Raw genomic sequence first — 26,464 nt, 5'->3', positions numbered from 1 at the left:
ATAAAAAATAGCCATAAGACAGTAGTATAAGAGGGGTACAATTCCACACAACTTCCACAACCAGAACTCCACATCCCACTCTCATCTCTCCCTAAAGCCTTCCAACTCTCTATCCCTCTGGGAACATGGACCCAGGATCACTGTTGGGTGCAGAAGGTGGAAGGTCTGGCTTCTGTAATTGCTTCTCTGCTGAATCTGGGTGTTGGAAGGTTGATCTGTACTTCCAGCCTGTCTCTCTGTCTTTCCCTAGGGGGCAGGGCTCTGGAGAGATGGGGTTCCAGGACACATTGCAGGGATCGTCTGCCCAGGAAAGTCAGGCTGGCATCACGGTAGCATCTGCAGCTTGGTAGCTGAAAAAGCATTAAGATATAAAGCAGAACAAATTATTTAATAGTTAAGAACTTAAAGGCAAGACTATACCAGATGAGTTTTGAGGTCTTCATTTTGGAAAAAGCTAGTAGGTCTATTTTAGACAGATTGCATGTTTTCTTTTTTAAAGAAGTCTTATTTCATTTTACAAAAGTTGTATAATGATAGCTACAGCCCATTTAAAGATGTCAATACAATTGTGACTTTTTAAAAAATATTTTCCCTCTTAGGGTTTAGAAATGGTCTTATTTATAAACTCTTAAAGTCCTTTGAGTTAATACACAGAATTCAATTATTAGGAAAACAGGTTTGAAGGCAACAATAATTTCATTTGGAGAGGATATGGGCCTGGGTAAAAGGTAATGTCTTCCTATTTAAGCATTTTAAATGTAAACGGCCATTCATTTCCTTCATAAATAACATTTTAAAAGCTTTTTATTTATTTTGTAGGTCTTCAGGGTAGAAACCATTATTTCCTTTTTATTTTGTTCTAATGCCATGTTATTTTTTAATAGCTTATTTACTAGTTTGTTTTGTCAATGCTAAGCATGACATACAGGGCCAGTGAAATAACTTAACTTGGAGAGTAAGCTGCTTTGCCAAGTGAGACCCAAGTCCACTGGCCTCCACAGTACTGAGGAAAGCTTTAAGTCTTGCATTGGTATGTGTTGTAGTTTTATTTTCATATCTGAAAATTATTTTTTTTCTTTATAAATTCAAGAGCTCTTTTTGTGAGTAGTTGCAAATGAGCACGTTGGGGTCGGGTGGTGGTACCCCTGGTTGAGTGTACACATTACAGTTCACAGGATCCTGGGTTCAAGCCCCTGGTACCCACCTGCAGGCGAGAAGCCTCATAAGTGTTATAGGGGTCTCTCTCTCCCTCTCTAACCACCTTCCATCTCAACTTCTGTCTCTATCCAAAATAAAAGTCAAACTTATGTAAAATATTTTTAAATGAAAGTGTTTTGAAATATTATTCATTAATTAGGAATTTGACTAAGATATATGTGAATGAACAAGTTTGCTTATTTGATACCTTTGGATACCTTATTCACAGACAGTTATTATAACCATACAGCCTACTTCTGTTTCCAGTTATCTGGATAAATTTTATTCAACATTCTGGTCTCAGCTTAAATACATTTTCCTTTAATCAGGCTTCTGTCACTCCAGATTATGGAAGCAGGTATAAGAAAGTTTATTTTTTCTTAAAAGTAACTTTAATCCAATAATTATCATAAAATACTTTTAATAAAGATTAAAACTCCATAATCAAATTTGAGTTATTCATCTTATTGTGTAAAGAATTACTGGGACCAGGTAGTTTAAAGGTTTGGAACTATTTTCAGAGAAAAAGAATGGGTTAAAAATAAGTCAATAGGGAGTCGGGCGGTAGCGCAGCAGGTTAAGTGCAGGTGGCGCAAAGCGCAAGGACCGGCGTAAGGATCCTGGTTCGAGCCCCCGGCTCCCCACCTGCAGGGGAGTGCTTCACAAGCAGTGAAGCAGATCTGTAGGTGTCTGTCTTTCTTTCCCCCTCTCTGTCTTCCCCTCCTCTCTCCATTTCTCTCTGTCCTATCTAACAACGACAACATCAATAACAACAATAATAACTACAACAATAAAAAACAAGGGCAACAAAAGGGAAAATAAATAAATATTTAAAAAATGAGTCAATAAGTGGGGCTATTTTTGGCCACATTTTGCGATTTATTCAGCATATTTTATTCTTAAGCATCTATTTCTACATATTTATAAAAGTGATTTCTATGCTTCACACTGCTCTGTATTTCTCCTTTAGAGGACCTTTCTTATCCATTCATTTCATAAACTATTGTATCAAAACTTTAAACAATTCTTATTGTACTACTTAAGTAGAAATCCAGTTACTGAGCTATGTGCTAAACAGAATGTGAGGTGTGTCATCACAGGTTAAGAACAGAGTGCTGTGAGAGCCCTAAATAAAGGCTTCCAGCACCATCTGGAATGGGGGAACAAATAAGAGGCCTAAACGAAGTCAAGAACTAACAGGTGAATATGACTTATTCAGATAAAGTAGGAATAAGAGGAGAGTAGAGCAGAAGTATGTATCTCAGAGAAGGAGAATTCTGCACTTAAGATGTGTGTTCAAGAAGCTGTGAACCTGGGCCGGCTGGTGGTGCACCTGGTTGAGTGCACAATTGCAATGCGCAAGGACCCAAGTTCAAGCCCTTGGTTCCCACCTGCAAGGGGGAATCTTTTCAAGTGAGGAAGCAGTACTGCAGGTGTCTCTCTTTCTCCATCTGTCTGTATCACTCCCTCCCCTCTCCGTTTCTCTGTCTCCATCCAATAAATAAAGATAATAAAACATGACTAAATAAAAATAGAAGCTGTGAACAATAACAGCTATAGTAAAAGCAGTAGTTTGTTGAATGACCACTATAGCCATATGATATCACTATAAAGACACTTTCATCTTTGATCTCAGTGATAGCCATGTAAGAGAGTCATCGCTATTATATTTGTTGACTGTAAATCCGCAAATGATAGAATACCTCGTTATCTTTTTCTCCTCACTACATCTTTATTTTGAAGCTTCAGTATAATTTTATTTTGGTTTCAGTGATTTAGAAGTGGCCTGTAGAGGACTTAAACTCCTGTCATTTATGATTTAATTCACAGTGCTAAATATCTGACATATAGTGGCAATAATCAGTATTAGCTGAATGAACTAATAAATGAAGACAACTAATGGCAACCATCCTCATCATCTCTATGCAGTTCATAGGATTGTTAATTAAAAAAAAAAGTGTCCCGGGCTTGGGTGGAGGTGCACCTGGTGAGCAGTTACAATGTGCAAGGACCCAGGTTCAATCCTGTGGTCCCCACCTGCAGGGGGGAAGCTTCATGAGTAGCGAAACAGTGCTGCAGGTGTCTCTCCTTCTCTAGCTCCTCCTTTCCTCTCAACTTCTTTCTGTCTCTATCCAACATAAATAAATAAACAAATGTTTTCTTTTTCCTAAATTGTCTTAATATTATTAACAAGAAACAGTAATCAACTATTCCTTATATTTCAGGGGAGCTGGGAAAAAAGAATTCTGAAGAGTTTAAACAGCATGTGCACTGAACTGAGCATTCCACTAGCACGAAAGGTATTTGTGAACTATCCGTATTTTATGATGAATGAAGTGTCATAAAATTATAACTGTTCTGTTCAGCAGATACTTATGTACATATATATATATATTCATTTAGCTCTAATTCTCAACACTTATCTCATTCTGGACTTTTAGATGGGAGAGATGAAAAGGGGAGAAAAGCTATTTGAAATCTATTCTGGATTTAATATAACTGCTTATAAGCAAAGAACATATATCTTACTAGTTGATGTTAAAAAAAAAAGCTAGGCAGGGTACTAGCTCAGCATGCCAGGGCACAGCTTGCATGTCCAAGGTCCTAGAGGACACAGGTTTGATCCCTGGCTCCACTTAACCTGTCACTCTCACTCATTTGCTCTCTCACCCCTCCAGCCCAATAAATAAATCTTCAAAAAATTAAAACAAAAAGCTGGATGACAACTATGAAGGCATACTTTGTATAGATTTCATTATGCTTATCCTAATGCTTTTGTAATAAATCTTGAAAATGAAGCGTGGAGTCTTTAGAATAGATTATTTGAAGAGTTGGCTATGGATTTTTAAGTCCATGTTAACAGTCTTTAGCCACCTTACTCTTTTGGCTAATTAGGACAGTAGCTATACTTCTTAAAGATGAACTTAAATAGCCACCATGGTACCGTATTTCCGTGTTAACACAGAGAATACAAAGGATGCTTGCCGTCCTTCAGAACTATCTAAATCCAATAGTATTATATTCATTTAGCTCCAATTCTCAACACTTACCTCTCATTCTGGGCTTTTAGATGGATGAGATGAAAAGGAGAGAGAAGCTACTTGAAAACTATTCTGGATTTAAGATAACTGCTTATAAGTAGGGAAAAAATACGTTTCACTTCATTCCTCCTACCTGCCTTTTTTCTTTTTTACTTGCTGTTGAGCAGAATATATGTGTGTGCTTTCGAGGATTCCAAGGGCAAAGCATTGAAAGCACCTGTAGGGTGGTACAAAAGTGTATTTTGAAATACCTTCTAAATATGTAGTATTGTGTAGTATACTGTCTTTCGTAGAGGAAGGTGATGCTACCGACTTAGTCACACTTAGTCACACTCTCTGGGCCACTTCCCCTTGCAATCCATTTCTGAGATTGGTGGACAGTGTAAGAGAAGTACTGTATGTCTGAGGAACAGTTTTTCTTTGTAAAATTTACTGTCCAGTACAGATTAATTACTTTATTTTCTTGTACTATTCAGCACTATATTCCAACTAAGCCTTTAAGACTAGATATGCTCCAGGCAGCGGTAGCAGAGTGGGTTAAGCGCCCATAGTGCAAAGCGCAAGAACCATCACAAAAGTCCCAGTTCGAGCCCCCAGCTCTCCACCAGCAGGGGGTCCTCTCAAAAGCAGTGAAGCAGGTTTGCAGGTGCCTATCTTTCTGTCCTTCTCTCTGTCTTCTTCTCCTTTCTCTATCTCCTCTCTGTCCTATCCAGCAATAGCAATGACAATAATAACAACAAGGGCAACAAAAATGGGAAAAAATAGCCTCCAGGAGAAAAAAAAGACTAGATATACTATCATAAATAAATACATTAATTTGATTAGCTGCCATCAACAAATTGGCCATCTGTAATGGGGTTGTTTTTTCCTTATACTTGGCAGGTTATTCAAACTTTTAGATTAGTAAATGTCTCCTATTTTTCAGTTGCATTGCTAAACTTCATAAAAAATGAAGCCAATTTTAAAATTATCTCTTTTAGAGGCCAGCTGTGGAACAGAAAGAACTTCTCAATAAGTGGAATGAAATGGGAACTGATGAACCAGGTATGTGAAGAACTTCTCAAAATATGGTAGTAGGAAAATCTTTTCTTCTTAAGAGTGGATCCAAAGTAGCAGTATCCTTTTGTTTTTTTAAGTATTTATTTATTTATTTCCACTTTTGTTGCCCTTGTTATTTTATTGTTGTAGTTATTATTGTTGTTGTTATTGATGTCATCGTTGTTTAGTACGACAGAGAGAAATGGAGAGAGGAGGGGAAGACAGAGAGGGGGAAAAAAATAGACACCTGCAAACCTGATTTACCGCCTGTGAAGCGACTCCCCTGCAGGTGGGGAGTGGGGGGCCCAAACCGAGATCCTTACGCACTTAGCAGTATTCTTTTTGTTGAGGGAATGGGGAATGGTTTCTAAGGCTGCTGTATCGGATAAAATTTCGTATGTCCCCAAAATAAGCGCCAGCCCACGTCACCCTCCAACAGAACACCCCTTTCTCTCTGGTGCAGCTTATTAACAATTCTTTTGGGAAACTAGCAGCCCCAAGTACATACACACTGATTTGATAGTATCTACTTTGTACAGTTAAATTGTACTTTACAGGTTTTTAAAATCCATTTATTTATTTATTGGATAGAGACAGCCAGAAATTGAGAGGAATTGGGGAGACAGAGGAGAGAGACAGAGAGACACCTGCAGCCCTGCTTCACCACTGGTGAAATTTTCCCCCTGCAGGTGGGGACTAAGGGCTCAAACCAGGGTCCTTGCTCACTGTAACATGTGCGCTCAACCAGGTGCGCCGCCACCCGGCCCCTGTATTTTACAGTTTTAACGGCATTTAAAGACATTTTCTTTTTTTCCTTTTATTTATTTATTTATTTATTTATTTATTTATTTATTTTGCCTCCAGAGTTGTTGTTGGGACTTAGTGCCTGCACTACAAATCCAGTGCTCCTGGCATCCATGTTTCCTTTTTTTTTTTTTTTAGTTGAATAGGACAGAGAGAAATTGAGAGAGGAGGGGGAGAGAAAGACAGCCGCAGAACTGCTTCATCGCTTGTGAAGGGATTCCACCCCGCCCCCCTTACCTCCCCCCTGCAGGAGGGGTGCCGGGGGCTTGAACCAGGAACCCTGCACTGGTCCTTGCATGGGTCCTTGAGCTTCATACTATGTACGCTTAAACCGGTGCCATCTGACCCACTAAAGCCTTTTTTTATATATATAATATATGAAAGTTAATTGTTGGCTTTCTTGCACTTAGTAAAGTAGATATTTTCTGACTTAATCACATTGCAATGCTAAATATAGATTAAATGGTGAAAGTTTTAACACTTCTAAATGTTTTCAATATTTTGGGGGGGTTCATTTTAATGTTTAAAATTGAATCAATGAATTTTGTAAACATTGTATAAGTGACAATTATGTATCATATACTATGATAAATATATGTATATCATTGCAGAGACAAACATGTTCAAAACCTCTATTTTTCCTTGGTAAAAAAAAAAATACAGTCATCTGGGCAAGAAATACATGCCTTAATAGAGGAAGCAGAATGTTAGAGAAGCTTGAAAGGGAGAATAATAGTTCAATATAGTTGGAGAAATTCACTGAGGCTACATTATATTCTGAATACTCGGAGAATTCTTTTATAGAACTTTTTTATATCTTATTGATTTATAGAATTTTTGAATCTTTCTTTTCATTTACTGGGGAGATTAATGGTTTACAGTCAATAGTAAAATACAGTAGTTGGTATCTGTGTAACATTTCTCAGTTTTCCACATATTTTAATCTCCCACCTAGGCGCTCCTCCACCATCACAGAACTTCTCTATCTTATAAACACTGGTTATTCAATTCAGTTGTAAATACTGTATTACAAATTTATGAAGAGAGCTTCTTGATTTCTTCTCATGCCATGTAGATTGTCAAAGTGAGTGGACTGTCTTTTGTGTTCCTGTAAAAATAATATATGACAATGTGATAAATAATCGATAATCTGCAAATGTTTAGATTAATTACACATCAAAGTAGAAAAAATCCCATATATTGATAAATATATAAATAAAATCTTATATATCTTAACTGAAATTTTGTATTAATCTACTTTATTAATTCTAGATTTAAGTCTTTTCAGACCTGTTTATGCACCTAAGGATTTCCTTGAGGTAAGTTCTGTTGGAAACACACACACACACTGTAATTAAGAGGAGGAAAACCTGAAAAAAAATGATAGAGGAATATCTCTAGGCAGAGACATCACTCAGTGCCGTTGAATGGTGGAATGACTTGATCAGATTTGTGCTTGGAGAATTGCTCGTAAAGAATGCATGGCCGCATAGGAAGACTGGAGGTCAAGGAAATGAACTCTGAGGATTTTGATTCAGGGCTATCTGGAACCTGTGGGTGCTCAGTGAATCTTATTTTATTTATTTATTTATTTACTTCTTCCCTGTTTCCAGATAAAACACAAGAAAGAACTGAACTAAGAATAGCTTTGGAAATGGAAAAAAAAAAATTCAACAACTTTAAGAGACATTTTAAAGAGAAAAAAGATAAGGATAAGCTCTAAGTGTCTAGACTGAGCAATTGAGAGATGTAACTTGCCTTTGAGATTTAAAAAAAAAATACAGGAGGGAAGAGTGAAGAGGATGAGCTTAATTAAGTTTGAGAGACATTTCAAGCTTTAAAGTGAAACTCTTCAGCCAGCACTTAGGATTCATTCACTATCTTAATTCACCCATCTTGGATTCTGCTTTTCTCTTATGCCTTATGAGGAGTTCATCATCAAATCTTGTCAAATTGCCTTCAAAATGTCTTGGAATTTATGCACTTCCTACCATCACCACTGTTATTTCCCTCGTCTAAGTTTTCATCTCTTGTCTGGACTGTTCTAGAAGCTTCTTTATTGCTCTTTCTGTTTCTGTCCCAGCGCACCATAGACTCTGTTCATTAATGGAGATCCTAGAGTTAGCACACTAAGTACAATGCAGAATAGGCCACTTTTTTGGTATCAAGTGACTTTATATCTCATTCTACCTAAAAGTCAGTCAGAAAGTGGCTTCAAACGCCCAGGGGGACCCAGTACCCATTATTTCCTGTTACTGCATCTCCTATTTTCCCTCCCCATTCCTTTAGCTTCTTTAGTCTTGTGGCTTTTCCCTGACTTCCTCCCATTTGCTTTCCCAACAAACACCCTTTCCCCCAATAGATGTGGTTTAGATGTGATGCTTGTAATGTTACTCATTGTTTCTCTAAAAAAAAAAAAAAAAAAAAAAAAAAAAAAAAAAAGAGGGCTGAGGAACAAAATAATGGTTCTGGAAAAAGGACTTCCATGCCTGAGGCTCCAAAGGTCCCAAGTTCCATCCCCAGCACCGCCACCATAAGCCAGAGCTGAACAATGCTCGCTCTCGTCTTTCTGTATCTCTCTCATTAAAATAATACAGTATTGTAAAACAAAACAAAAAACTTGTCAGCAGCTGCTCTTAAAAGGTCTAGAGTTTGGAAATTTGCTCCATGGCCAGCAAAATAGTTCATTTAGATAGTGTGCCTGTTTTGTTTTGCCCTCTGAGCAGCCCAGGCTCAGCATGGACCCTACCTCACTGGCAGAAGATTCTCTGTCTGAAACAATCACCCCCCCAAAAAAAAAAAAAACCCACATTTTTTTCCAAATAACTATTGCACTCCAGTGTTTTTTTTCTATCATCTACCCTGTTTTCTAAAAAAAGTCACAAGATAATATAATCAAGCTGCTTTTTTTTTTTTAACCATGAAAAATGTTTCTTTCAAACCAAGTCCTTAACTTTATGGAGTTGTATATGGTAAGTCACAAATTGAAATGATAAAGCATACTAATTAAAGGCATGATTATGGTGGTTTTGCATTTTAAAACAATTTTGTTGTATTTTGGATTGTGACTAAAAAATATACATGACTATAGATAGTTTCTAATTTTATGGTGACACACTAAGAATATCACTGCCATTTTTATAAGTGCAAACATCTTATAAAGAAACTAACTAATTTTGTTGGGTTTATCTTTAAAGGTATTAATTAATCTTCGCAACCCAAATTATGAAAATGGTGATTCTCTTAGTTTCAGGACTCATTTGGGTTTAATCCAAGTTCCTCTGAAAGTCAAAGGCATTCCTGAATTGGTAAGTATAGACATTAAAAATTAACTAAAGCAACTTGAGGAGACAGCTCAACATGGTAGATCCCAGGTTCTCATAACTGAGTCCACAGAGGCCTCAGGTTCCACCCCTGTGACAGTATAAACCAGAGCTAGCAGTACACGGGTCTGTCACTCTTTTCCTCTGTGTCTTCCATGAAAATAAATCGGGAAATAGCTAAGGGAGATGTCATAGATGGTGAAGCAATGCTATGGTCTCTCTCTCTCTCTCCATCTCTCTCTCTCTTTCTCTCTCTCCCTCCCCCCTCCTTCTCTCTCCACAGGGGACATGGAATAATGCAGGCATAAAGCCCTTACCAAACCCCTAGCAACAAAGCAAACAAATAAAACCTTTTTTTTCCTTATTCAGAAGTACTTCAGAATAAGGATTCCAGGTTGCAGCAGGAAATTAGAGGGTTCTAGGCTTCTTGCCTACAAGAAAGATATCAAAAATATGGATGACCTGATGTGTTTGATCATTTGCAAAATTATATTGAGGAGGTTTTTTCAGAGTTGTTAAAGGATGCAGGAAGAACTAAATGTTAAGAAAAACCTGTCTAAGTGAAAAAATGTTTAATCACTAGCTGCATGGAAGTGGAAATATATTATTTGGGGCAGAAATGAGTAATATTTTAATAGTCATAATGTAAACTCTTAGTATGGGTTTAATGAAGAATTACTATCTAAACACACTGGAATGATGGAAGAAGGGAAAGAGAATGTACATTAGCTAACGTCCCCTATACTATCGAAATCAATCAGTAATTGAAATGGTTAATTAACAATACCAGTATATACTTGTTAATTGAAGTATGGTCAGAAATACCAAGAAGAGGTCTGAAAATGGTTGTCTATAAGTAGTGGTTTAATTATGATTGTGTGTGTGTGCTAGTGTGTGTGCTATTTAAAAGTAATACAAAAAAAAGTAAATTGTATGTAAATTTTAGACTGAAGAGCTGTTTTGTGGAGGACGTTAACAAATCACTAACTTAAACAGCAGAGATAGGGAAGTTTGGGCTTAGCAGTTATTGGGCTGTTGAAAAAGTCATGACATATTTGTTACTGTTTTTCTATGCAAAAATGCATCATGATCTATGTGAGAACTCAACAGAATACTAACAAAACACTAAGGCAAATATTAATAGAAATATTTAATTACTTAGGGAACAAAAATATTATGAATAATATGTGGTCATAATTTTACAAATAATAAACATGAATACTTTGGATATTACTAGATAAGTAAGGGGGTCTGGAGAATAAATCTAATTTATTCTTATTTTAGCAAAGCACTTGATAGTCTAATTTTACTTAAAAATTAATTTAAGTTGTTTTGGGCATTTGTAGTGCTTAGTTGATTAAGAGCTAAATGAAGTACCACAGAAAGCATAAATACATAATTATACTGGTAATTTGAAGCTATGAATTTAGAAAAAAAATGTATGTTTCATACATATATGTGTTTCAAGAAAGATTTACATGTTACTAATTCCTTACTCAAAAGTATAATTACCGTCTTTATTTAAATAAGTAATAGGTAGTCTGTTACTTAAAAGAGCAAAATCAAGAAATATTAAGAAAACTGTTTTTAAAATGAACCCTCAGTGGACTACAGCTTATCACAGCAGAGTCAGGGATTCAGAAGGAGGAAGGGAGAATTCCTAAGGAGAGGCTGGGGGTCTAAGTCCCAACAGTGAAACAAGATGATGGTTTAGTTGAAAGTAAAGTGAACTGTTACCTCTTTTGCGGGAAATACGGAAATGTATGCTCATGTGAAAAAAATTCTGTAAATCAACATCAATAAAATGACATTGGAGTTGGAAAAGATGAAAACAACGTTTTTTAATGGTATAATTTCTACTATGACCCCATCCTGACCTCTCTAGGCAGATAACCCCACCAAGCTGTCCTGGAACCTCAGCTCTCCAGAGCCCTAGCCCACTATCCAAAAAAAAAAAAAAAGTATATATGAAGTCAAACCATAACTATGATCTTGGGAGAAATGTGGTGGTTAGGGGTGCAGGTGGTACAGAACTCTGGTGGTGGGAGTGGTTTGGAATTATATCCCTATTATCCTATAATCTTATACTCACTATTAAATATGTGATAACATTTTAATGGAATCATCCATATTGGTCAGAAGTTACCAAAGTATCCGAAGGGGTGGCGATAACTCAAGGTGTTAGAGCAATGTTTGCATGTCTGAGGCTCCAGGGGTCCCGGGTTCAATCCCACTATATTCCAAAACTGTTGAGTAATGCTCAGATCTCTTTATCTCTTATAAGTATAAATAAGTGAAGAAATGCATTTTTAAAAAGATTTCTCTAGGAAAAATTAGGAGAAAGAAGAATACCACTAGAGACTACATTAGGATAAATATAACTTTTACATGTCCCCCCCTATGTATGCATCTATATGAATCTTTCTTAAAAGTTTATATAACTTAAGGGGTCAGGTGGTGGCGCACCTGGTTGAGCGCCCGTATTACAATGCTCAAGTACACGGGTTCGAGCCTCTGGTCCCCACCTGCAGGGGGAAGGCTTTGCGAGTGGTGAAGCAGTGCTGCAGGTGTCTGTCTGTCTCTCTCCCTGTCTGTCACCCCCTTCTCTCTTGATTTCTGGCTGTCCTTATCCAATAAATAAAATTTTTTTTAAAAGTTTATATAACTTTAATCATATTTTTCTTTTGTCTATTCATTTTTGCATAGAGACAGAAAGAAACTGAGAGGGAAGAAGGAGTATAAATGCCAAAATGTTTTCAGAAGTAGCAGTGCCAGTTTATAGCACCAACTGTGTGGAGAGAGAGAGAGACACAGAGAGAGAGAGACCTACAGCAATGCTTTCCTGTTCATGAAGCCCCCCCCCACAGGTAGGGACCAGGGGCTTGAACCTGCGCCCTTGTGAAATTGTAATGTGTATGCACTACCAGGTGCAACACACAGCCCTGACGTAGTTTCTATTCATTTCTATTTCACATGAAAATAAGTGTTACGTGGTACTTTCAGTAAAAAGAATCATGATCATTTTGCTCTTTAGCTTTGCACTAATACACTAACTACTATTTAAAGATTTAATGTTTCTTTCTTTTCTTTTTTTTAAAGATATTTGAATGAAGCAAAAATTAACTTGACATTTGAGATTTTGTTCCTTTAGCTGACGAATGGTAAAGAGGATTCGAAGAATAATCTGCATAAAGGTCTGATCTTATTCTATGCTTTTTTTTTTTCCAGAAAGAATTCTTTGTAGAACTAAGCTTAACAACAGGGCAACTGGGTATAGATGACTCTACACAAGTGCCTCCTGGTTAGTACTCATTTCAACCACATGTTGTGTAACTAACTATAAGTAAGAGTGAGTTTAAAGTTTATCTTCTGACTTCAGAATCAATACAGTAACATTTGCCTAAGTGAAGCTAAGCATGCATGCTTTGGGCTTCATCTTGATTACTATTAGTTATTGAACAGAATCGTGTGTTGTAACTATCAAAGTTCAGCAAGGCTCTTTGTTAAAGATCATGAAAATAGCTTTTTAAAGTGACTGGAGAAATGTAAGTTGTTTTGTTGACAAAATTTGTGTTGGAAGCACTCCTGTTTCTCTTTACTATCTGTCACCAATCATCTTATTTTTCATATCAAGTTAAGCAAACACTGACATTCTACCCTGAAAAAACTTAGTCTTTAAAGTGAGTGTCCTTTAAGCCTTAATAGTCCACGTTTTTTTCCTGTTTGTGCATAAATGCAATGACTTTTTAAAAAATATGATACACACCTGGCTGGTGTTTTAATGTGTTAAAAAGTGAGTGAAAATTGACTTGAAAGAGGAGAGGCTTTATTATACTATAGGCATTATGAGAGCTCTTTCTTCTGCCACCAGCTAGCTGTGTGAACTGAATAAGTCACTTTTGCAACTCTGAAATTATTTATTCCTCTATAAAATAAGGTGGATATTTATTTTTATTATTGTTAATAATAATAGGCAATAAGTCATTGAGCATATACTTATTTCAACCTGTCAGCAACTCTAGAAGTTTATTATTACCATTTAAACTTTATTAATGCATCATGTATATTAGAGAAGTATATATAACATAAGAGAATGACTCACTGAATTTTTATGAGTTGAACATATCTGTACAAAAATGCCACTCAGATCAATCAATCAATCAATCAATAAATTAATTGAAGCCTCCTCTTACCCTTTTTCAGTCCCCCCCATCCCCATGTTAAAGATAATCACTGTTCTGATTTCTGGAAATGTAGATTGTTTTTGCCAGTTCTTGAAATTTATGTGAATGGAAGCATACAATATGCACTCTTTGGCGTTTAACATTTTCTGTTTAACATTATATTTGTGAGATTCTGGCATATTGCATGTATTTGTATGCTTTTTAATTTGCATCCTAGGGTCTGGTTGTATTCATAGAACACACACATTTACCTATCTTTTCTACGACCAATGTTGGGTATTTGAGACTCTAGAGAACTTCTTCTAGCGTTTGCCCTTCTTCCGTAGCCAGTCAACAGCGTCAGGTTGAAAGCTTTCAGGAGCTGCTTGTTGCTGGCTTTGAAAGTGACTGGGATCCATGTGGATTCAGTCGGCTAGGAAGGATCGTCAGTTTCCCCAATGAATGGGGACTCACGGGATGCACCACGCGAAGGTCGATCCAGTGCATCCCAGTGCATCATCTAGAGAACTGATACACATGAAGTTGTAAAAGCAAAAAAACAAACCAGAAGCGAACTGTTTGTTTCTAAGACTTGTGAGAACGCTGGTGGTTATTACTGAGAGGTGGGGGCAAAGACGAACTTGGGGCCAGACGCAGGCGCAACTGGTTAAGCAGTCACATTACAATGTACAAGGACCCAGGTTCAAGCCCCTGGTCTCTACCTGCAGGGGGAAAACTTCACGAGTGGTGAAGCAGGGCTGCAGGTATCTCTCTGTCTTTCTCCCTATCTCCTCCTCCCCTCTCAATTTCTCTCTGTCTCTATCCAATAATAAATAAATTAAAATATTTTTTAAAAGACACAGAACTTTGATGATACGTGCCATCTGAAACTATACTCTGTAATCTCACAATCTTGGAACTATTAATCACAAATAAAATGTTAAAAAAGAAGGTAGGCCCTTTGGAAAGTTATTAGATCCTAAAGAATGGAATTAGTAGCTTCTAAGGCAGACACCATTGCACTGCTAATATGGTTCAGTTGGAGAGTGTGTTGCTTTGCCATGTGTCTCTCCCAGGCAAGAGCCCTGTGCCCACCCCATTCAGTACCGTGTTCTCTTTCACTCTTTTGGCCTTTCTATATTTTAAAAAAATATTTATTTCCTTTTTGTAGCCCTTGTTGTTTTTATTGTTGTTGTAGCTATTGTTGTTGATGTCGTCGTTGTTGGATAGGACAGAGAGAAATGGAGAGAGGAGGGGAAGACAGAGAGGAGGAGAGAAAGATAGACACCTGCAGACCTGCTTCACCACCTGTTCAGCGACCCCCCTGCAAGTGGGGAGCCGGGGGCTCAAACTGGGATCCTTAGGCCAGTCCTTGCACTTTGAGCCACCTGTGCTTAACCCGCTGCGCTACCGCCCAACTCCCTGGCCTTTCTGTATTTTAAATAAATAAAACAAATAATAGAGGCACCACAGAGCTCCTTACCCTGTCCCACCTTGTGAGAATATGAAAAAGGTCAATAGTCTGCCACCTCCAAGAGGGCCTTCATCAGGACACCCCCTCCCCATTCTAGAACCCTGCTCTGAGACTTCTAGCTTCTAGTGGTGTCAGGTACGCAGGACACAATGGTGAAGAGAGACTTGGGCTGGTGGTAGGAGCAGTGTGTGGACACTTATGACCGGCATAAGGATCCCAGTTCGAGCCCCTGGCTCCCCACCTGTAGGGGAGTCGCTTCACAGGCAGTGAAGCAGGTCTGCAGGTGTCTTTCTCTCTACCCCTATGTCTTCCCCTTCTCTCTCGATTTCTCTCTGTCCTATCCAACAATAGTAATAACTTCAACAATAAAACAATAAGGGTAACAAAAGGGAATAAATAAATATTTAAAAATTGATTTTTTTTATATTCTGGAGTACAGTTCTTTTGATACACTTATAATATTATAATGCAGCATATGAGAGTGAGACCCTTCTAAGAGTCATGGATCAGTGACTATATAGACATGACATTTCCACTGTGGGAAAAGATGTTGTAAATCAAATTCAGGTAAGAATCTGTGGAGAGCTGGCTCTGCAGGGAGCACCCAAACCTTTCATGCCAGAGACCCCGGCCCCATCCCTAGCACTGCATCCAGACAGGAACCTGCTTACTTTCTAGCTAGCTCTTTATCTCCACCTATCCACACACATAAAAATCTTTAAAAAAAAATTAGTGTATTGTGGTCTGGGAGGTGGCACAGTGATAAAGCTTTGGACTCTCAAGCATGAGGTCCTGAGTTCGATCCCCGGCAGCACATGTGCCAGAGTGATGTCTGGTTCTTTCTCTCTCTTCCTATCTTTCTCATAAATAAATAAAATCTTTAAAGAAAAAAATTAGTGTACTGGGAGTTGGGCGGCAGCGCAGTGGGTTAAGCGCAGGTGGCACCAAGCACAAAGACCGGCATAAGGATCCCCACCTGTCAGGGAGTCACTTCACAGGCAGTGAAGCAGGTCTGCAGGTGTCTTTCTTTCTCTCTCTCCCTCTCTGTCTTCCCCTTCTTTCTCCATTTCTCTGTCCTATCCAACAACAACGACATCAGTAACAACAACAATAATAACTACAATAAAGCAAGGGCAACAAAAGGGAATAAATATTTTTAAAAGTTAGTGTACTATCTTGTTTTCCTGTTGTATGTAAGGGGCAGTTGTAGCAGAGAAAGAGCAGCAGTCTGTCTGGAGGAGAGTGAGAGTCCCTAGCTGGTGCAGCAATTCTGCTCTCTCTGTTTCTCAAAGCAGGATTACCGAACATTTGAATTAATTTGGTGTTTACCCAATGAGACTGCTTTTATACTTCACTGATTCAGAATCTCTATGTAGTAGTATTATTGGGGAGAAGTGTGGGGTCATAGAACTATGTCTTCCTGGAATTCATTGTCATTTTTAGTTCTTTAGTTAACGTGAAAATATTGCTATTACTAGTGTTTAGCCAGAGGCAAGCTTTATATTTTGGATTAAGTTTAAGTCTGAATTCAAGGAACCATATCCTTCTTACTCATATTTAAAAACCTGTGTGGCCTGTGGTTTACTTAGCACTGTGATTTAGCTATTATATTTGCCATCTATTCCTTACTTGCTAGCGTATCATCTTTTATATAGTAGTAAGGAGAAAAGTTATTACTTTAGTTATGCTGAGCTTTCATTTAGCTATAAGAAAAAATTAGGCATATCCACTGCCTCTACACTGCTCACAAATATGCATTTACCTTAAGGCACACACATGTGATCACGAGTAAAAAACCATAGAAACCATTTTAAGAACCAAACTCAAAAGGTGAAAAAGATCATCCTTCTTTCATAAAGCTTTATGATAGAGGAGATCTGATATTATTGTCTCAATAGACATAATAATGAGTCTTATTAGACAGGGATTCTGTTAGAGTTTCCTACAGCTTTTTATTATTAAAAGAAAAAAAATGTAGCTTTGCCTGAAGGCCCACGAAACCTTTATTAGCCACTCTGAATAAAGAGGATCTTGCTGTCAAATGAGGTTTGAGAAAGACAATGACATCTGCCTTTTTGATATATGCACGGTGTGACTACCTAAAACATTATTAGAAGTCCTAGGCTAATTTTAAGTTTAGTGCCTTTCAAGTTCATTTTACTAGGCAACTATTTTTTTTTTTTTTACTAGCAAGATCTGTTTCTATAGATGCATCTATTAACATAGTAGTCCTTGAAGCACTTAGAGAAATACAGAGTACCCATTAGAGTTCTGGCTCTGACATCCTTGGGCTCCTTATTACTAGAAGATAATATTTGGATTGCAAAAATCATTGCCTTTAATATGACTGTACAGTTAAATTCTGTAGAGAAATTCTTTTATTTTTGTTTCAGACTATTCTCACTGATAAGGCACTACTGTCTTCCATTAGCATCTCTCACTTTTATAAAGGACAAGACTTGACTGACAATTTATATTCTTTAGTTACTAACAAAGAGCTAGTGAATCGTAGCCAATTAAAATGACACTGGTAGGGACTAGGCGGTGGCATATCTGGTAGAGCACACACATTACCATGTATGAGGACCCAGGTTCAAGCCCTCACCTGCTTCATGAGTGGTGGAGCAGTACTTCAGGTCTTTTTCCCTCTCTCACCTTAAAAAAATTCTTTGTATTGTCTTTTAATCATTTTATCTTACTTTGATTGAGAGAGTAAGCAAGAGCATCACTGTGGCACTTGGTAGTGCCATGGATTGAACTTGGAACCTTGAGTGGGGGAGATAATGGTTGCACAAAAAGACTCATGCCTGAGGCTCCAAGGTTCCAGGTTCAATTCCCCATACTATAATAAGCCAATACTGAACAGTGCTCAGGAGCGAAGGAAGGGAGAAAGAGACAGAGAGAATAAGAGAGAGAGATAGGAAGGAGTCAGACACAGCGGGTTAAGTGCACGTGGCACAAAGCGCAAGGACCAGTGTAAGGATCCCGGTTGGAGCTCCCCCCAGCTCCCCTCCTGCAGGGGAATCGCTTCACAGGTGGTGAAGCAGTTCTGCAGGTGTCTCTCTTTCTCTCCCCCCTCTCTGTCTTCCCCTCCTCTCTCTATTTCTCTCTTTCCTATCCAACAACGACAACATCAATAACAACAACAATAATAACTACAACAATAAAAAAAAAAAAGAGAGAGCAAGAAAGGAACAAACTCAAGATGCCAAGCTTGCAAGTCCATCACTGCATCTACTGTGCCACATTCCAGACCAAGTCTTTTCATCTTTTTTAAACTGACATTTGTATAGTGGGATTTTACCAATATTGCACTAAGAATTTTATCAAATCTACTTGGTATGGTTTTGCAAATGAAGCTGTTAATAAGATTTTTATTAGTAAAAACCAATGATGAAAGATTATTTTATTTAGCAAAGGAAAATTAGTTTATATATTTTATTGTTATCAGATAGACTTTATTTCCTTTTAGTCCCAACAAACTGCAAACAGTTGAGAAAATATCTTTCGTTTTAAACATTTCTCCACTTTATTAGGTGTTAATGGTTTATAGTACAGTTGTTGGTACATAGATACAACCAAATATTTTTCTACCTATACAAATAGTCTTATAATTTTCTATATAACCACTCAGCTTTAAAGTTAATTAAATGTGTCAATATTAAGAAAAATACCAACTACTATTCTAGATATGACTGATTATAATTTTTCCTAATAATTTTATTTTCTATTATCATTTTTAGAACTTTTTGAGAATGAACATGTACGTATTGGGCAAAAAGGTAAACTTTTTACTGTTTATCTCATAATTTCTGAGAATGAGGTAATCATAAGTAAACATCTGTGCCCTATCCCCCATCTGAAATCTAATCACTAAAGAGATAATGAGTGTTAAAAAAAAAAAAGGAGTACTTTTTAACTGTGTAGATAATCCAAAGAAGGAAAATGCATCCTATTGATTTATTAATAAATGCCAAATAAAGGAGTACACAGATGATTCACCAAAACAGAGATAAATTGAGAGACACACATTCCTCACGAATGTTAGCTTAGTCCATTCCACAGTAGGATTTCGTTGTCAAATCAAAGCAGGTTCTCTTTGATGCTCCCACACGCTTCTCATTAGTGTTAATGGGAATATGCTTTTGCATCAGAAGAAAATGTAACTGTCCTATTTCCTGATGACTGTTCACTCTGATAAGACTTAATAACGGGAGCGGCTCATAGAGTTCTGGGGAATATTTTTTCTCCATCTTTTGAAAATTATTTTTCCTGTTCCTATAGCTTCTGTTTTGTTTTTTAAATAAGAAGTGCAGGTTAGTTTCCCTGTGAAAATGAGCCTTTGTCTTTGTCCATTACGTTGTCATATTCCAAAATTCCTAGTTGAATTTCTCAAGATTATGTTTATTTAAAATGTTTCCTTTTGGCGATTAATTGTTTTTGCTGAATACAAATTCAAATCACGGTGCACACTTAGTCTTTTTATTTAATATGAATCTTTTGTTTATTCTGGGCTTGTCAGTTTCATTCAGCTTAAGATCCCCACCACACACACAACATTAAGAGGGAAAAAAAAAAGATGAAATAGTTGATAAACATCAGTTGTTACCTATTACTATGTTTTTTCTGTTTGTTGTGGGAAGTCTTATTTCTAGACCAAATAATTCATATTTTCATAAAGGAAAATACAAATGAAAATGAGAACAAAAGGTTAACATATTAAATTTGTGAACTTTATTGTTTGTGAGTAACTTTGGCCACCTGACGTGATTTTGAAAGATTCTTTTTACTTTTTTTTAAGTCTGTCTTTTTGTTTTATCTTGATGGATGGCTAAGGCGTGATATAATAAATGGATGGCTTAGATCCTTTATAATGTTAGGTATAATACATCAAATACCATACTATCAATAATTCCAAATATTAGAATATTCATGACTTGATCTAGTAGAATATGAAATCAAGGGTTTCTGTGCGTATGACTTTTGTTGACTGCATCCCCTCCCAAATTATTTTTTTATATAAATGCACCATTAGTTTCAGCTCCACAGAGTTACATATAGTTAGCAAAATGATCCCACAGTCGCTACATTTAAAACTTTGACTAAGTGATACAAAAGGTGGAAGAGGTTCAGACCTGGGACATACGGGGCTGTAATTTTGATGTGACCACCATCAAATTTCAGAGAGGAAGAGAAGGTTGTCAGGACATGCTGAAATTCATAACAGGTTCAAAGATAGGAGGCCGGCTTCCCAGATGATTTTTAATTAAAGACCTGTGTTGTTTCTCACATTATAGATCTGCTAATGAGACTGTCATGTGCTCTTGTCAGTTCTAGCAGAACAAGACAGTGCTGCTGCTCAGCAGTATGTCAGGCAAGGGAGCCCCACTGCACTCAGAGCTGAATTATGGACTCTCATCTTGAATATTTCCAGTCAGCCTGAGGTAAGAAGCGGGGGGAAAAAAGGGTGAGCTTTTAGTATTTATTTTTCGATGGCTGCTTGTTCAAAATATAATACTTCTGTTTCTTAGCCTAACATTTGCCCCGTCCTCTTTTTTTTTTTTAATCACTTGTAGTTTTGTCTTCTGAGGCATAATTAACATATAATTTAATTGCTGTGCTTATCATGGGAGCTCTTGCTATTAATAATGGGTATAGAACAATGGGTCTAATTTTAAGAAAGAAAGTCTTCTGGTTTAGATCAGTGAGGATGTGTGATTGAATTACAACACTAGACTAGGCAGAAGCAAAGATGGGCAACTTATTACATATAAGTGAGATTTGACCTTACAATGCTTTTTGAAATGTGTACTATTTTAAGACTCTAAAAACTGACAGAGTATGTAATCGTGCTACTTTTTAAAAAGATAACGAATATGAACAGAAATCACTGACAGGCAATAGGCTCAATAAAGAAAAATCATATAAGACATTGCTTTCCTTTACTTTTGTTGTTGTTGTTATCTTGATTTATTAGCTAGAGACAGCCAGAAATCAAGAGGGAAGGGGGTGATAGGGAGAGAGACAGAGTGACATCTTTAGTACTGCTTCATCACTCACAAAGGCTTCCCTCAGCAGGTGGGGGCTGGGGACTAGAACCCAGGTCCTCATACATTGTGTCCTGTGCACTCAGCCAGGTGCATCACCACTAGGCCCCTTGAAGTATTCTTAATGGAGATTCAGCTTTTTTCTCCTCAAGTCCATTGATCATATAAGTAATGATATAAGTATCACTCAGTGTTTACTGAGTTTCTACTATTGTCCAGGTGTGGAGAATTTAGTAGTAAGTAAAGTTACTAGTCTTCATGATTACAGGGCTATTAAAATCATTATTTATTAAAGTCTAAGGTGGAGTTTATAAATGAGATTGACCTTTCATTTTACTTTTAAATTTAGGATATCTTGTACTACGAACAGCTTAAGACCAATGTAATACAACATGACCTTTTGGTGGATAGTCTGATTTATAAAGTAAGTAAAAATGTGCATCCATTTTACATGTCATTAATAGCATTACCTAGTTATTAGCAGTGTTCAACATAAAGGGTCTACGTCAGGTGCGCAATGATACATTAAACTTTAAAAATGATTTTGAGTGGTTGTTATGCCTATAAAGTTGAACTTTAGAATTTGTCCTCTCCATTCAGCTTTCTCTTCTTTCCCTTTGAAGATATTCTCATGGTCCTTTCCTGGTCCTCCCATTTTTTTCCCTTTCCTTTTTTAATATATTTTTTAATATTTATTTATTTATTTTCCCTTTTGTTGCCCTTGTTGTTTTATTGTTGTAGTTATTATTGTTGTCTGTCATCGTTGTTGGATAGGACAGAGAGAAATGGAGAGAGGAAGGGAAGACAGAGAGGGGGAGAGAAAGGCACCTGCAGACCTGCTTCACCGCTTGTGAAGAGACTCCCCTGCAGGTGGGGAGTCGGGGGTTCGAACCGGGTCCTCCCATTTTTAAAGAAACTGATAGGCCATGTTGAGTGTAGTAAGCCAATAAGAGAAAGACAGGTACTGAATGATCTCTTACTCATGGGTTGAACTTGAGAACTCTGGGAAAGGAAGGAAAGGGATGGGATCAAAGGACAGTGGGGCCCTGGTGTATGCTGGAGGTAGGGACCCAGGGTCGAGCGAGTGACTGTCTTTCATAAACATATCAAGGGGAGATGAGGGGCTGTGCCTATGTGTCATAGACTATACTATAGATCATAACCTCCTCCCCCCCCAAGAAAAAGAAAAAAAGTAAATAAAAAGAAAGCTGAAATGCTAAAGGTTCAAAGATAATTTAAAGAACAGGCACACAGTTCTTTTTGTTTGTTTTTGGCTTTTTTTGTGATCTGAAAGTTTTTAAAGTCCTCTAAGCTTCTGGGATACATATGTCCTTGTAAATTAACACACTAGATTATACCAGTAAAGCAGTCATGACATAAGTTAAAAAATGATTATAATTACAATGATAAATTAACAGGAATAACAATAATGCACTTTTACTGAGCCTTGTACTCATTTTTTTTTAGGATTTTTAAAATTTATTTTGAATTTTTAAAAAATAGTTAGCTAAAGCTATCCTCTATGGACATTTTTAATAACTGAAAATAGAGTGGGTTTTTTTTTTTTTTTTTGGTTTTGGTTATAGAAATGAATGGAACCAGGCAATACTAAATACTCAGTATTATCAGACCCTCCCTAAGCTAAGCTAGTAAATAATTCCCTCTCAATTATTTTATTTTACAAATTTTCTTAGTATTTATATCTCCTCTATTTCCTCCCACTTACTTTGATCTAACAGTGTATACTGGTATTTCTCTATCTTTTCTTCATTATTACACCCTATTTGGAAAAGTGAGTATCAAAGAAGACTTTGTTGAGTAGGCATAAACTCTGGAAGTCCACACCACACTGAAATATGTAAAAGAGACTTTTACTCCCCAAACCCAGTTCTCATCACCACAGAGTTATTATCAGCCCTATTTAGAATGACCTGTGCCAGTGACCTCTTCTAACTTAAAAGGCAGGTCCCTGTTTGCTCTCAATCTATGTCTTCAAATTTTTCTAGACATAGCACACACTCACTGTCTTCAGAGTCATGCCACTTCACTTCATTTTCTCCTTACTGCTGCTTTGCTCAATTACCTGGTTGGATTTTGTAGACTGTACAATACTATCATGAATTTCTGCAATCTTTCTTTGTAATTGTCCCCGTATTGCTGCTGCATCCTTTTCATTTCTATTTTTTGCTGGTGAAATTGTAGACTTCCTGAAGATGAATTGTGTGCTTGTTGGAGGATAAGTGATGAGTTGCAAGGAAGTACTCACAAAGGCATGGAAAAACTATGGCATTTTGAAAGAATGGCAAGAATATGTACTTGAACAGTGGGGGAGGAGGTTGGAATGATACTTTGGGATCAGACTGTCGTGCTTGTTTCTTGATGTGATAATCGCATCTGATTTGCTAGCTTTAGGACATGTGAACGTTAGATTAAAAGGAGATGAGATAGAAATACGTAGTAAAAAAAAATGCTCAGAAACCCTTTAAAATTCAATTGGGATTTGAGGTCAGATAACGTGTCATGTCTTAGTCAAGTAAACAGTGTCGATAAAATATAGCCGGGAAGTTTATGATCTCTCCCAAGAGCAATATAATCGTTGCATCGTTCTTAGATGCCGCGTTCATGCTTTGCTCCCATAGACATACCTGCTTAGGTTCTCTTTCAGAGCTCTCTCCTTTTGATTCTAGGATGTGAAGCTGACAGCGAGCAATGATGACTATTATTTTGTATTTGAAGATTATTTATATCAGGTAAGTTGAAAAATTAAGATACACAGTGATCTTGTTTTAAGTTCTCACGATACTTAGACAATATCCCTATTGCTAACTATCAACAGATCTTTCTGGAATCCAAGCCAGTTCTTTTTTTTTTTTTCCTAGAAAATGCTCTAAATTTGGGACAAGGTTAACATTTGTCCTTACAGTGGGATTAGGCCGCATAATGGGAATTTGCTCATGAGTGTTTGGACTACAAGTCTTGGTCAGATTTGCCACAGCTAGAATGGACACAGGCACACATTCATAAATTGGATGTCTAATTTATACTCAGTGATCCCAAAATACATATAGGAAGCACTTGACATTATGGTAAAAAGTACTGAATAAGTAAATGTCTTGAAATCAGTTTGTAGTGATTTTTAAAAATTTTTATTTATTTATTTATTTTCCCTTTTGTTGCCCTTGTTTTTTTTTACTTTATTGTTGTAGTTATTATTGTTGTAGTTATTGATGTTGTCATTAGATAGGACAGAGAGAAATGGAGAGAGGAGGGGAAGACAGAGAGGGAGAAAGATAGACACCTGCAGACCTGCTTCACCGCCTATAAAGTGACTCCCTTGCAGGTGGGGAGCCGGGGCTCGAACTGGGATCCTTAAGACGGCCTTGTGCTTTGCGCCACGTTGGCTTAAATCGCTGCGCTACTGCCAGACTCTCCGTAGTGATTTTTATGAGTGCCATATGAACATCATGGAGGAAATATCCATATCCTGTCCTACATAGTGATTTCCATTTGATTCAATGCCAATAAACGCCGGGTGTTTGGATTAGCAAGTTTCTGTATGGTAATGGTGGTCATGGTGGTGGTGGTGGTGGTGGTGGTGGTGGTGGTGGTAGTGGTATGTGTAGTATGTGTGTGTGTTTAAAATATATATATATAGCATTAAATTAAAAACAGAAACTCTTGGGGGGGGGGGTCGGGCAGTAGTGCAGCGGGTTAAGCACACATGACGTGAAGGTAAGGACCGGAGTAGGGATCCTAGTTGAGCCCCTACACCAGGGTGGGGGGGTGGCGTGGCTTCACAGGCAGTGAAGGAGGTGTACAGGTGTCTATCTTTCTCTCTCCCTCTCTGTCTTCCCCTCCTCTCTCAATTTCTATCTATTCTATCCAACAAGGACATCAATAACAACCACAACAACAATAAAACAATAAGGGCAACAAAGGCAAAAAAAAAAGTGGCCTCCAGGAGCATTAGATTCGTAGGACAGAAAAAATAGCTCATTTGGTTTTGCTTTACCACATCTTCAACCCAAGGTCAAACCTGTCCCCCAACTCAGTGAAGAAAGCCTTAGTGCTGTGGTCTCTGTCAACTTCTCTGTCAAATAAATAAATTTTTAAATCTCTTAGTTTCACCCCTTTGTCAACAACTAGAAACTATTAATCCCCAATAAAATGATTTAAAACTATCTCAAGTTTATCATATGTTCCAAGAGTCAAAACTTTTGATTTATAAAAATCAAAATTTGAAAGAATCATGGAAGCAACTTTAAAATAATTTCAGTAAGTTCAAAAGCATGATTAGTCATTTTATATGTGTGTTGAAATTTCTTAAAAATTTTCCCACTTTACTGGGGTGTTACTGTTTTATAAAACTATTGCTAACACATAGGTATAACCTCTCATCTCTTCATGATAGGTGTCTGCAAGACTCTCTCCCCCCAACCTTGTTCCTTTTCTATTGTCGTGCCCCAGGACACCAGAGCCCCTCCATCCCATCCCTTTCTCTACTTCCCCAGAGTTTTTTGGTTTGGTGCCATATACCACATCCAGTCCAGTAAAGATATAAAATCTCATTGTGTTATATGAAATTAGTTGTTAATTCAAAGACTGAAAATACTAAAGTTTTGAAAGATGTATTCACTTGCTAATGTGTAGCCAGGTGTCTAATTTCATAGTACTCACTGAAACGTTGAATGTACAGATGGAGTTACTTCTTCAGTTACATAGTAACGTTAGCCTATTGTAAACTTCTATATTTATGTGGGTATTATTACTCATGACTACATGAGGAGCTCCACAGACTCATCCCTCAGCCAACTCACTAAGCAAGTAAGAAAAAAATGCAATAACTAAAATGAAAAAATGTACTGGAGAGATTCAACAGTAGAATTGGACAGATAGAAAAAAAAAAAAAGCAGTGAGCTTGAAGATTGTTCCGTAGAGATGATCTCATTCAGTGAGCAGGGGGAAGCACTGAAGATGCATAAACAGCCTGTGGAGTGGAGCACAAGTAGACTGCAGGTACCAGACAAACAAGAAATAGAAAAGGGAAGCACAAGAAACAGTTGCTGAAATAAGGACTCAGAAGTTCCCAAATTTTGTGAAAAACATTTTTCTACATACTGAAGAAATTCAGTGAACCCAAAGGACTATACACAGAGATCCAACCCTAGATACGTGCTCGACCCGGGGAAGCAATTCCAGAAGCCAGGTCTTCCACCTTCTGCACCCTAATGACCTTGGGTCCATAATCCCAGAGGGATGAAGAATAGGAAAGCTCTCAGGGGAGGGGAGGGGATGTGGAGTTCTGATGGTGGGAATTGTACCCCTTGTCCTATGGTTTTGTCAGTGTTTCCATTTTATAAATAAAAATTTTAAATTA

At 37.3% G+C, this 26,464-nt stretch overlaps 1 protein-coding gene across 4 annotated transcripts in view; it reads left to right on the top strand.

Annotated features, from left to right (window-relative positions):
* Nucleotides 1-26,464, top strand: part of TBC1D19 (TBC1 domain family member 19) — a 131,934-nt gene that overhangs the window by 48,141 nt on the left and 57,329 nt on the right. For all 4 annotated transcript variants that reach the window (XM_007535045.3, XM_060188245.1, XM_060188244.1 and 1 more), the window contains 9 exons: nucleotides 3,423-3,497; nucleotides 5,219-5,282; nucleotides 7,353-7,399; nucleotides 9,278-9,388; nucleotides 12,632-12,704; nucleotides 18,784-18,822; nucleotides 20,372-20,484; nucleotides 21,437-21,511; nucleotides 23,775-23,837. In XM_007535045.3, coding sequence (XP_007535107.1) covers nucleotides 3,423-3,497; nucleotides 5,219-5,282; nucleotides 7,353-7,399; nucleotides 9,278-9,388; nucleotides 12,632-12,704; nucleotides 18,784-18,822; nucleotides 20,372-20,484; nucleotides 21,437-21,511; nucleotides 23,775-23,837 — 660 coding nt within the window. The remainder of the gene's footprint in view (nucleotides 1-3,422; nucleotides 3,498-5,218; nucleotides 5,283-7,352; nucleotides 7,400-9,277; nucleotides 9,389-12,631; nucleotides 12,705-18,783; nucleotides 18,823-20,371; nucleotides 20,485-21,436; nucleotides 21,512-23,774; nucleotides 23,838-26,464) is intronic.

The sequence above is a fragment of the Erinaceus europaeus genome, chromosome 3 (genome assembly GCF_950295315.1).
Source record: "Erinaceus europaeus chromosome 3, mEriEur2.1, whole genome shotgun sequence".
NCBI lineage: Eukaryota > Metazoa > Chordata > Mammalia > Eulipotyphla > Erinaceidae > Erinaceus > Erinaceus europaeus.
The sequence above is the reverse complement of the archived record's forward strand: the minus strand, read 5'-3'. Positions and strand labels throughout refer to the sequence as shown.